The 11,531-nt window shown below is 48.5% G+C and overlaps 1 protein-coding gene across 1 annotated transcript; it reads right to left on the bottom strand.

Annotated features, from left to right (window-relative positions):
* Positions 1-213: 213 nt before the first annotated feature.
* On the bottom strand, positions 214-984 carry LOC135821830 (uncharacterized). Its single transcript, XM_065334826.1, has one exon. The coding sequence runs from the start codon at positions 982-984 to the stop codon at positions 214-216; it is 771 nt and encodes a 256-aa protein (XP_065190898.1).
* Between the last annotated feature and the right edge of the window lie 10,547 nt (positions 985-11,531).

Here is an 11,531-nt window from a genome sequence, read left to right on the forward strand (position 1 = left end):
CAATCCGATTGCGATATAGCGCTTAGCACTGGGATGCGAACAGGAGCAAGGTACAGAGTTGCCTTACACGATCGGATCTCAATGAGTAGCATGGCTCAAAATACAATTCTTGAAAACAGGCTTGGCCGAAAGCACGTTCGAAGGCACTGGAAACTGTACTGCCACGCTGGGCAAGGTGGCCTGCAACAGCACAAAGACGTCGAACCCTGTCAATCACATGCTCCAGTTGACTAGGCATATGGTGATGAGCAGGAGGACAGCGTGGGTGAAGCATGCATGCGGCACTGGCAACCCGGCTGCACTGCCTCCCAACAAATCGATTCCCGTTGAGTTTGTTGTACTCGTTGCGCTCACGGCTGTGGATGGAGGGGCGGTGGATGAGAGTGATGGAGCGACAGCTGTTGGACATGTCTTGTACGGCTTCTGACCACGATAGTTGCCACCCGGTCCGTAGTTACACACCACAATGTAACCTTTGGAGAATTTACTCTTGTCGAATGGGTAGCTTTTGGTGTTTGCGGCGTCGCACAGTTTCGCCCCGCAGCCCAGCTGCTGACTGGAGTTCCACACAATCTGGGTGTAATGACCGCAGACCTTGCCAGGTGCGCACGCCAGAGTGTCGTAGTCGTAGTAATGTTTCTCTTTATCCCATGACGTCACACTGACGACGGCAGGGTCAGAGGGCGTGTTCGTACTGATGAACAGGTTTTCACCCACATACCCGAAAGCTCCGTTGGCTTCCGATATTCTATCTTCATTGTGCTCGTAAATACACCTGTCAGCGTACGCCTGTGCCAAGTTGGCCAGTACAGTGTTCCACGTCATGGCTGGTAGTGGCGTACAGGGCGTAGGTGAGGCGATAGACCTGGCGTTGTTGTGCGCGCCCAGCATGGCGTCTTTCTGCGACTGCGTAAACACGGACTGCGCGCAATGCGGTAGAACGGCGCACACGGCCACCCACACAAGCACTGTACCACACAGCATGTTGAAGACGAAACAGGGCACTGGGTACTGGGGTCTGGAAACTTCACTGAACACAGACTGTCCTGCTGGGCTTGGTCTGGAGGCAAGCCAAGTCCCTCTAGCTCACGTCACGCAGACCAAGCAAGAGATTATTATAATATAAGCCTTCAGTGACCTGACACAGCATCAATGTGAACTGTTCAACGGTTTCTGGTCTGACCAGGACAGACTGTAGTAATTCAGTGGGATACCAGCAAGCCAGGTTTCAGAGTCACACGAATAGTCCCGGTGAATGCTTGCGTCTATGGGAAACCTCCTGTCGCCGTCGCCTGCGGGGCTGGGCTTAGTTCGCGATCACGGTGTATTGGAAAATGCTCTCTTCGTACCGAGAACTAACTTCAGCACCCTGGAAGGTCGTCGCTGAGAATTAGATGAGCACCGACTTCGCTGTGTCACTTCTTCCAAGAACAACCGAAGTGTACTTCAATTTCGACCAAAACGAAACAGAAATGACCAGTCGACTGGCGGTAGGTGGCTGACCGCTGTGTCTGCTAGCTACACACCCCTTAAATTCTTAATACTACATTGTAGCAGGGGAAATGAGTCGTGACATTCACATGTACGAGTTTAGTGTGTAGACTGTAGTCTGTAGTACTCGTATACAGTGAGTATCGTTTATAAAGTGACCGCGGTACCGGTACCGGATGTAATGATATACCGCGTACGAGTTGTACCGGCTATATTTGGAAAAAGCGATCCTGTCAGCTAAAATCACTATTATCGGCGGGTCCAGATTGCGCTCCAACTGCGTGGCCTGGAATTATGGAAGGGCTCCCGCACGCACGGCTGTTACGGGATCCCGTCCGAAGATCTTGCGACTCTCGTAGACTCTACCTAGTACCTGGGAACACAGCCTGATTCATCCTTCATTTCACGTAGTGCCGACACCGTACTGGAGCCCGGTTTAGCCGCCGCGGACGTGAAGTCCGCATCCGCGTATCGGAACGCGCGGTTCCAATCAGGGAGTAGTACAATACGGTATTGTACTACTCCCTGGTTCCAATAACGCATGTACCACTGCACTGCCGGTGTAGCCATAGTACACTGTACAGTGAGTTATCCCCCCCCCCAGAATTTGTCCCGGGGGGGGGCAATCTGCAGTACATTAACCCCCCGGGGAAGAGTACTACGTCGCACTTTTCCCCTGGGAAAATGGCTACTAGTACTAGTATGTACGTGGATGTCCCCCTCTAAATACATTGTACCGTAAAATCCCGCCAGAGCGCCCCGTCTCTCCTATATCCGCCAGTCCCTGACTTCTTGTCAGGGACGTGATTTCTCGTATCTCTGTCGCAGTCTATGATGCCGTACTGTACTGCAGACGCGTGCTCGACCCCGTTGGAAATGTACGCAACAGTGCCCACCGGTGCACCCTCTTGACCAGGGATCGCACAAACCCTGAGGCGGTGTTTACATGAGGCGTTTCAACCCGGGTTGAGTTCGACCCGGGTCAGCTTTCAACCCGCCATGTGCATAAAATGAATGGCGCGTTTACATGACGCATTGCGCTTGACCCGGGTTGAAATTTCGCCCCGGGTTGATTTCAACCCAGGTCAAGAAAATCGTACAAACGTACTTCTGTGCGTATCTCGCGCCAGGTTTGAACGGCACTGCAGATGCAAATTTCGCGCGAACGGATTCACGTGACCATACAGGACTGGAGAAGTGGACTTTTGGCGGCATATCAGTATTTGACCCAGGTCAACTGTCTTCATGTAAACGCTCACCTCTTTTGTCTATCGTACAGACTTTCAACCCGGGCTGAACTCGACCCGGGTTGAAATTTCTCATGTAAACACAGCCTGAGTTTTGACGGGTCTGTACGACTCGTGGCTCTTGACCTTTGGTCGGTGTACGAGATGCACGAACAGTTTTCGTAGGGTGAGTACTTTTTCATGTAGTACAGAATGCGGCGAGTAGACTCGCCCATCCGCCCCTCCCCACCTGAAGCGTCGAGGAGGTAGGGGCGCTCTGGCGGGATTTTACGGTATAATTACCGTAAAGTACCGCCAGAGCGCCCCGTCTCGCGAGAGCGCCCCACCTTGATTTTACGAGGCTCTTGTGCACAAGGTGAAATGCGTACGGACTACTTTAGTATGCAATTGCAATGGGTAGGACTAAAGCCTAAAGGGACAAGCCCAACTTTTTTTGCAGTTTTCTGTCATAAAAAAATAAACGTCACAGGCTGCTCTTCGCAGGTGTCCGCGTCGGAGCGGTCCGGGCGAGCGACCGCATCTCAGTGGGACACTTGTCCGTGGCCGTTGCACTGGAAATCTGTGGCACAGAACCTTGCCAGAGGCTACACACACCCGGGTACCTACACCGGGATAGACAAATCCTTGGTGTTGCTCCTTTCATTTTTATTTGTTCTTGCTGAGAAAGAAACGTTGCTGCTTGGAAAGCTTTCTGTTCACTCCAGCGACTTTCCTCTAGTAACATTGCTCACTGATAATGATCATAGCTCGTGATGCCAATGGTGAAGAGAAGTTGGGTTTCTTGCCATTTGCAACTTCCTGCCTCTGAAAATATAGCTTGAACAAATAAGAGCTCCAAGTATTTTAGTTTTAGATTTCGATGTGCCAGACCTATCGTTACGAGATGCAGAGATGAGGAGCAAGGGAGGCGTTGGATTAATGCCAATAATGGTATTTATGGCCCAGACAACGCCAGCGATTTTCACTTGTCAAGAGGACAGTCAAGTTGGAGCAGGCAGATGACAGATTATTTGAGCATTTATAGCGGAGTGGGTGGTTTGCTAAAGAGAATCGTCTCAGTACCTCATGGTTACTAGTATCTGACAAATGCCTCTTGTTGCTAGTCTGCATTAGAGCATAGCAGAATTGATCATGTCATAAGTAGTGTCAAGACTTGATGTCCTACGATTATACTCAGATCATGTTGTAACTTCACGGGAATATCCGTCCTGCCACTTTACGCTCTCCAAAAATTGCCTGCAGGAGTCACGTGCCTGTGCAAGGGACAATGCGTTTGCATTGCTTACGGATGCAAGCGGATGGAGTGTAGACCAGATGAGAAAAAGTGATCCGGATATTCAACTAGCTTGGACCGCCATTATAAATTTGCCTGATGCCTGGACTATCTGAACATTGCTCCAAACCAATCCACAGAAGCAATACCCACGCAGGAAGCCAAATGATAAACCCATTCATCAGCTATCGAACCTTTCATCAAAACATAATGCAGTGCATGCCTACTACTACTCAAACGAGATCAACGGATGCCACATGCCACACAGATACAACGTGGAGGCTCAGTATTTTCAAGAACCCAGTGCAGTCTAGACAACTAGAACAACGAGGCTTGCACCTAATGTCCCTCGATTTGCTTGCCGTATTTAGTTCCTTGCAATTCTCCCAGGGATATGTACCACAGTATGAGATATATGAGGGATTCCGGCAGCATGATTGATCAATCGGTGTGTGTGTGTGTGTGTGCGTGTGTGTGTGTGTGTGTGCGCGTGTGTGTGTGTGTTTATGGTAGTTTGAAGCAAGCCGTATCCGAGAACCGGTCACTGAGTCTGCAGTGTCGTCGTCGCGTGTATGTTGCCGTGGTGCTCTCTACCCTCCTGTACGGCGCGGAGACCTGGACACCGAAGGCTCCGGACCTACGACACCTCAACCCTTTCCACCATCAATGTGTCAGATCTATCGTTGGAGTGTCGCGACGGCAGCAATGGGAGACCCACGCAACGTCCTCAGCCCTTGCAAAGACCCTTGGAGTGCCTGAGGACATTGGTCACATCGCACGGGAATGGCGTTTGCGTTGGCTTGGACACGTGGCACGGATGGAAGATCACCGGTTGCCGAAGTGTGTTCTCTTCGGTGAACTGCCTGCCCCGCGCCCCGCGCGTGATCCACGCAAGAGGTGGAGGGACGTCGTTATGCATGACTTTGCGTCGGTTGAGCCACCTGTACCAACATGTGGATGGTACGATGCAGCCCAGAACCATCCGGAGTGGCGTGCCATTGCCCGTCGACCACCCAAGGCACCCTCTGCTGCTGGCTACGGTTGCGCCTGCGGCCGCATGTTCCGTCGAAGCGGCGACCTGAAACGCCATCAGTCATTCTGTCGTGGACTGGAGAAATAACAATGCGCTATCATTGCTACGCAATGGGCAAGGTCAAGGTGTGTTTATGGTGGTACAGGACATGCTATGTACGCCTCTTTGGCCGCTCACACATTATCCATTGCCGGCATTGGTTACACGTTATTATCAATGTGTTATGACCTTCGCTGGTCTGCACACCCACCCACTCTACTCTCTACTCTACTCTCTAAAGTTGAGACTTTCGTTTGCCATTTCATCCGGTAGTTTGACTCTCTGAGACTATCCCTGCTACATGTACATGTATAATATAATTTATACTTTACAATTATCCTTGTACGTGTCTATCTTCTTGACACCATGACTTTCTTTGAAGGTCTTGTAGCTATGAACTGTTATTTGCTGCAGGTCATGTGTGTGGTGTGGTGTGTGTATGTGTGTGTGTGCATCCGTGAATGTCCCACGCTTGGCCCGTGGGTAAATATACAGTCATGTATATGTTATGTGCCACACCAATTTCGCTATCTGTATAATATTATGCAGCACAGTGGCAGGCATAGAGAGAGAGAGACGTGTTAACGTCTCTGATGTGAATTCTTCACTACTACATAATCTACATTGTACTTGTATGATCGAGCGTATGAGTATGTGTGTGTGTACTTGTATGATCGAGCGTACAAGTGTGTGTGTGTGTGCATTTGCAGATTTGGTGCTTCTCTTGCGACGGGCGTATACATGGTGTGTGTGGGTGCATCCGTGAATGCCCCACGTGTGGGTAAATATACAGTCATGTACGTATTCTGTGCCATTCAATTTCACTAACTGTATATGCAGCACAGTGGCAGGCATAGAGAGAGAGAGAGAGAGAGAGAGGGAGAGAGAGAGAGAAAGAGAGAGAGAGAGAAAGAGAGATACGTTTTAATAATGTGTCTGAGGTGAATTCTTCACTACTACATGTACTTGTATGATCGAGCGTACGAATGTGTGTGTGTGTGTGTGTGTGTGTGTGTGAATGTCCCACGCATAGCCACGTGCGCGGTGCCACACAATTTCATTATGTGTAGAACAGCGGCTGGTAGAGAGATAGAGACAGACAGACAGACAGACACAGAGAGAAAGAGACAGAGACAAACAGACAAAGCACAGACTGAGGAGAAAACAGACAGAGACAGACAATCAGACACAGAAAGACCGAGACAGAAACAGAGGGACGCACATAATGAATGACAAAAGGAGAGACAGACACAAAGACTCAGAGAACCAGAGACAGAGGGTCCTTAGGGAGAGACAGAGAGAAAAAAAACTAAGAAAGGGAGAGGCAGATCGAGAAGGAAGAAGACACCGAGACTGAGAGAGGGACAAAGAAAGACAGAAGAAGAGAAGCAAACGGAGAAACAGCGACATAAGTACAGGGCCAAGAAGACAGACAAACGGAAAAAGACAGACAAACATAGAGAGACAAGCAGAGACAGACCAAGACAGGGAGACAGCTGGAGAGTTACACAGACAAACACAGATAGGCAGACAGAAAGGCCGAGACGAAGATTCAGAGAAACACATAGAGAGAGAGAGAGAGAGAGAGAGAGAGAGAGAGAGAGAGAGAGAGAGAGAGAGAGAGAGAGAGAGAGAGAGAGAGAGAGAGAGAGAGAGAGAGAGAGAGACAGAAACAGAGGGACGCACATAATGAATGACAAAAGGAGAGACAGACACAAAGACTCAGAGAACCAGAGACAGAGGGTCCTTAGGGAGAGACAGAGAGAAAAAAAAACTAAGAAAGGGAGAGGCAGATCGAGAAGGAAGAAGACACCGAGACTGAGAGAGGGACAAAGAAAGACAGAAGAAGAGAAGCAAACGGAGAAACAGCGACATAAGTACAGGGCCAAGAAGACAGACAAACGGAAAAAGACAGACAAACATAGAGAGACAAGCAGAAACAGACCAAGACAGGGAGACAGCTGGAGAGTTACACAGACAAACACAGATAGGCAGACAGAAAGGCCGAGACGAAGATTCAGAGAAACACATAGAGAGAGAGAGAGAGAGAGAGAGAGAGAGAGAGAGAGAGAGAGAGAGAGAGAGAGAGAGAGAGAGAGAGAGAGAGAGAGAGACAGAGACAGAGAGACAGAGAGAGACAGAGACAGAGAGAGGGAGAGAGAGAAGAAGAGAAGAGAAGAGAGAGAGAGAGAGACACGCGCACACACACAGAAACAGAGAGAGAAAACTGAGAAAGAGAGAGACAGAGAAAAGTGACCGAGTGAGGGGCAAAGAGAGACACACAGAGAAAGACTGAAGAAGAGAAGCAGACAGAGAAACAGAGACAGACAGATGGAGACAGAGAAACAGAAAGGAAGACAGACAGACAGATGGATGGACAGACAGACAGATAGGGACAGGCACACGGACAAAACGAGATAGGCAGACAGCTAGAGAATGACAAAGACAAGCATACAGAAAAACCAAAACACAAACAGAGACAGAGAGAGAGGGGCAGACAGATAGATAGATAAATAGAATAGAGAGACAGACAGACAGAGAAACATGTGGAGACACACAGATACGAGAGATTTCGTTCGTTGGATTTCTAATACTGAAGTAGTATAATACAAGTAGGTAGCAGCATAATGCACACAGATCTAGAGTGCTGAGAGTTGTCGAATGCGGCGAAAGCAGAGTGTAGTAGACACTACAGGAGTGAAGCAAAGCTGATTTGTTGTAATGCTGCCTGACTGCTTGCCTGTGCGGCCTGATGATTGCACTGGGCAATGAACCAGCCTTGTACCACTGGTGTACTGTGTGCAAAACGTATAGTGAGGTGAACTCATAAAACAGTGAGCCGAAAAAAATATGATTAAAAAGCCAATTCACAAACCAAGTAAAGACAGGAAGAGAAGGAAAGATATGTGCGCATATACCCTGCACCCGTGCACGCACACACACACACACACACACACACACACAGAAGGGAGTTGATAGGTGGAGAATTGCGAAAACAGGGGACCCAGTGTGCCCTCAAGGAGATAAAGAGATAGAGATAGATAGAGATATTTTTGGCACAGTATATTCGGCCCTGGTTTAAATATGGCTTTGGAATTTATTTTTCATTGCAATCAGGTTCGGCCTCATTTCTCTGTGCTGTGCTAATGAGTCCACAAAGAACGAAACAGTTCTGTCCCCAGATTGGATAGATAGATAGATATAGATGAAGATAGAGAGAGAGAGGGGGGGGGGGGGGGGGGGAGAGAGAGAGAGAGGGAAAGAGAGAGAGGGAAAGAGAGAGAGACATAGGCAGCTGTCTTGGTCATTATCATCCGATGTATTCCATGTGGCGTAGACCAGGTGTGCATTGAGAATCCTTTCACAAGGCATCGCAATAATCATAATTATGGAATTGGGCAGTAATGCGGTGCTAGTCTTGATACGTTTCACTCAGGTCATGTCTGATATCGTTGGCAGAAGAGAAAATCAGTGGGTGTACATCCACTGCACTTGCAAACTTGCGTGTCTCTCTTGCGACGGATGCACAGGTACTTGGTGTCTGTGTCAATTGGCTCATTCTGTGGGCGAGTGGTCACTGCCTGATTTCAATGTCGGAAAAGGTAAATAGCTCTAGAGTGCAGTATAGAGAAAAGTATGCCAAATACGCGGTCATTAGGAGAGACTATACCAGCAACTTCGACTCATATACTTCAATATCTAATTGGATCTGTATAGAAGACGCTGCTCAGTGGTATTGGAGTTGTGGTTGATCAACAGCGTATCTTTCAGGTACATGTGGCATCCATTGGTCTTGTGTGAGTGACACTAGGCATGTAACCGGACAACGTTGGTGAAAGGTTTCATTACCAAAGAACTTGATTGGTTTGCCATTTAGCTTCCTGTGTGGCGTCACATCGTTTCCGTGGACTGGTTTAGATTCTTGCCCACGTTTCCAGGAGTCCAGCCAATTAATAGCAGCCGAAGCTATTTCAATAGCCAGATTATGATTGTCTTCTTATCTGCTCTGCACTCCATCCGCTTGCATCAGTAAGCAATGCAAACGCGTTGTCCCTTGCACAGGCACGTGCCTTCTGCAGGCAATTCCGGGAGATCGTAAAGTGGCAGGACGAATTACCGTGAAGTTGCCACATGATCTGAGTACAATTGTAGCACATCAAGTCTTGACACTACTAGTTCTTGTGACATGATCAATTCTGCTATGCTCTAATGCAGACTAGCAATAAGAGGCATTTGTCAGATACTAGTAACCATGAGGTACTGAGATGATTCTCTTCGGCAAGCCACCCACTCTGCAAAAAAATGCGCCAAAATTAATAATCTGTCATCTGCCTGCTCCAACTTGACTGTCCTCCTGACAAGTGAAAACCGCTGGCGTTGTCCGGCCATAAACACCATTATTGGCATCAATCCAACGCATTAATCCAACGCCTTCGTTGCTCCTCATCTCTGCAGCTCGTACCAATAGGTCTGGCACGTCGAAAAACTAAAATACTCGGAGCTACAAGCTACATTTTCAGAGACAGGGAGTTGCAAATGGCAAGAAACCCAGCTTCCCTTCACCTTTGGCATCACGAGCAATGACCATTTATCAGCCAGCAATGTTTTACTAGAGCAAAGGCGCTGGCGGGAACAGAAACAGCAACGTTTCTTTCTCAGCAAAAACAAATAAAAAGGAAAGGAACAAAAAAGGATCAACACCAGAGATTCGTCCATACCCGGTACCCACCCCTGGAAAGGCTCTCCCACAGATTGCAGTACAAAAGCCACGGCCAAGTGTCCCACTAGTGCACTGAGGAGCGGTCGCTTGCCCGGACCGCTGGGACGCGGACACCTACGAAGAGCAGCCTGTGACGTTTATTTTTTATGACAGAAAATCCGCAAAAATAGTTGGGCTTGTCCTTTAGCCTTTCGCGTATGCAATATTTGGCCGAAAAACGTACCGTTGATCACGTATGCCTCTCCAAAAGTGGAAAGGAACTCCTCATGAAAAAAAAGCAAGAAGCAGTTACAGGTGGCAACCCTGTTTACGTGTCCCATGATCTCACTCGTACTGAACAATCTAAGCGAAATGACGTCTGGCCTACATTTCGGAAACTGCGACAGAATGGCATCCGATGTACTCTGCCTAGATGCGTGATCATGTTGAAGGGCAAAGCCATGACAGACGAAGAAATCGCCATGCATCTCTCAAAGACCACCTAGGGGTGCGAAAGTGGAACGGCAACTGCTGGCATGGACTCCAGTCAATCCGATACCCCAACAACGCACTGGCATTCTAAATTAAATATTTGTCACATAAAATATAAATAGCGGAGTCCTCCGGATCGATAGAGTGCTCAATGCGGAAGCAGAGCAGTAACACACGAGTCACAGGAAAACCACGCGTCTTGATTGTCGTAACTTAAAGTTTCGTGCCATATAGCAATCTTCAGACAACTGATTACGGTGATGCACAGCTAGTATGGTATTTATACAGCAGCATAGGAAGGAATCTGTGAAGGTTTGAGGTCTGGTGGGTGCAAAAAGTCCTGGATGGAAAATGTGCCAAACTCACATGGTCCGTGAGTGAGAAAAGAAATGAAATGTGATATGGCAGGAAGGCAAGCAAGGCTGTGTGAAAGGATGATAATGATAATGTGGCTTGCCTGTAATCACAATCATGCAGGTGCAAGATGCCACACACTTTGGTAAGCGCTTAAAATAAGTTGGAGGAGAGGAGATACTTGCTCTTCAATGCACCAACAAAACAGGTGCAAGATGGAAATTTCCACGCGCTGTGATGGCTATAGCTATATAGGTGCTTAGAATGGGCGAGGAACATGAAAAGAAATGACCACGATGACGCGACGTCAAGCGAGGCTATATGCAAGATTCCACACCCATAACTAGAAGGGCTGCAGACGTTTGCAAATGGCTGTCGCGCGTCATGTAGCTGCGATAGAAAGCAACCTGCGCACGGTCAACTACCTGGATATAACCATGTGCCTGGAATCCGGTACGTACAAGCCATACCGTAAGCCAAACGACACTCCGCTTTACGTAAGCGCAAAGTCCAACCACCCACCGCAGGTGTTGAAGAGCTTACCCGTTGGCATCAACAAGCGTCTGGCGATGATTTCCAGCTCAAAGGAAGTCTTTGAGGAAGCCGTGCCTGAGTACGCCGACGCGCTAGCTGCCAGTGGCCACCCCAGAGTGCTTGTGTACGACGATGTGAACACCCAGTCAAGTCGCAAGAGGAAACGCGGGCGAGACATCATCTGGTTCAATCCTCCGTATAGCGCCAATGTCAGGACAAACATCGGAGGCCAGTTTCTAGCACTAGTAAGCAAGCATTTCCCCAAGAACGCCAAACTGCGAAAGCTCTTCAACAGAAACACCTTGAAAGTCGGCTATAGCTGCATGCCTAATATGGAAACGCGGATCAAAGGCCACAACAAGAAAATGA

This window comes from Sycon ciliatum, chromosome 7 (genome assembly GCF_964019385.1).
Source record: "Sycon ciliatum chromosome 7, ocSycCili1.1, whole genome shotgun sequence".
NCBI lineage: Eukaryota > Metazoa > Porifera > Calcarea > Leucosolenida > Sycettidae > Sycon > Sycon ciliatum.

Excerpts from the sequence above, each read along its gene's own strand:
- LOC135821830 (XM_065334826.1), bottom strand. The coding sequence starts at position 984 with ATGCTGTGTGGTACAGTGCTTGTGTGGGTGGCCGTGTGCGCCGTTCTA.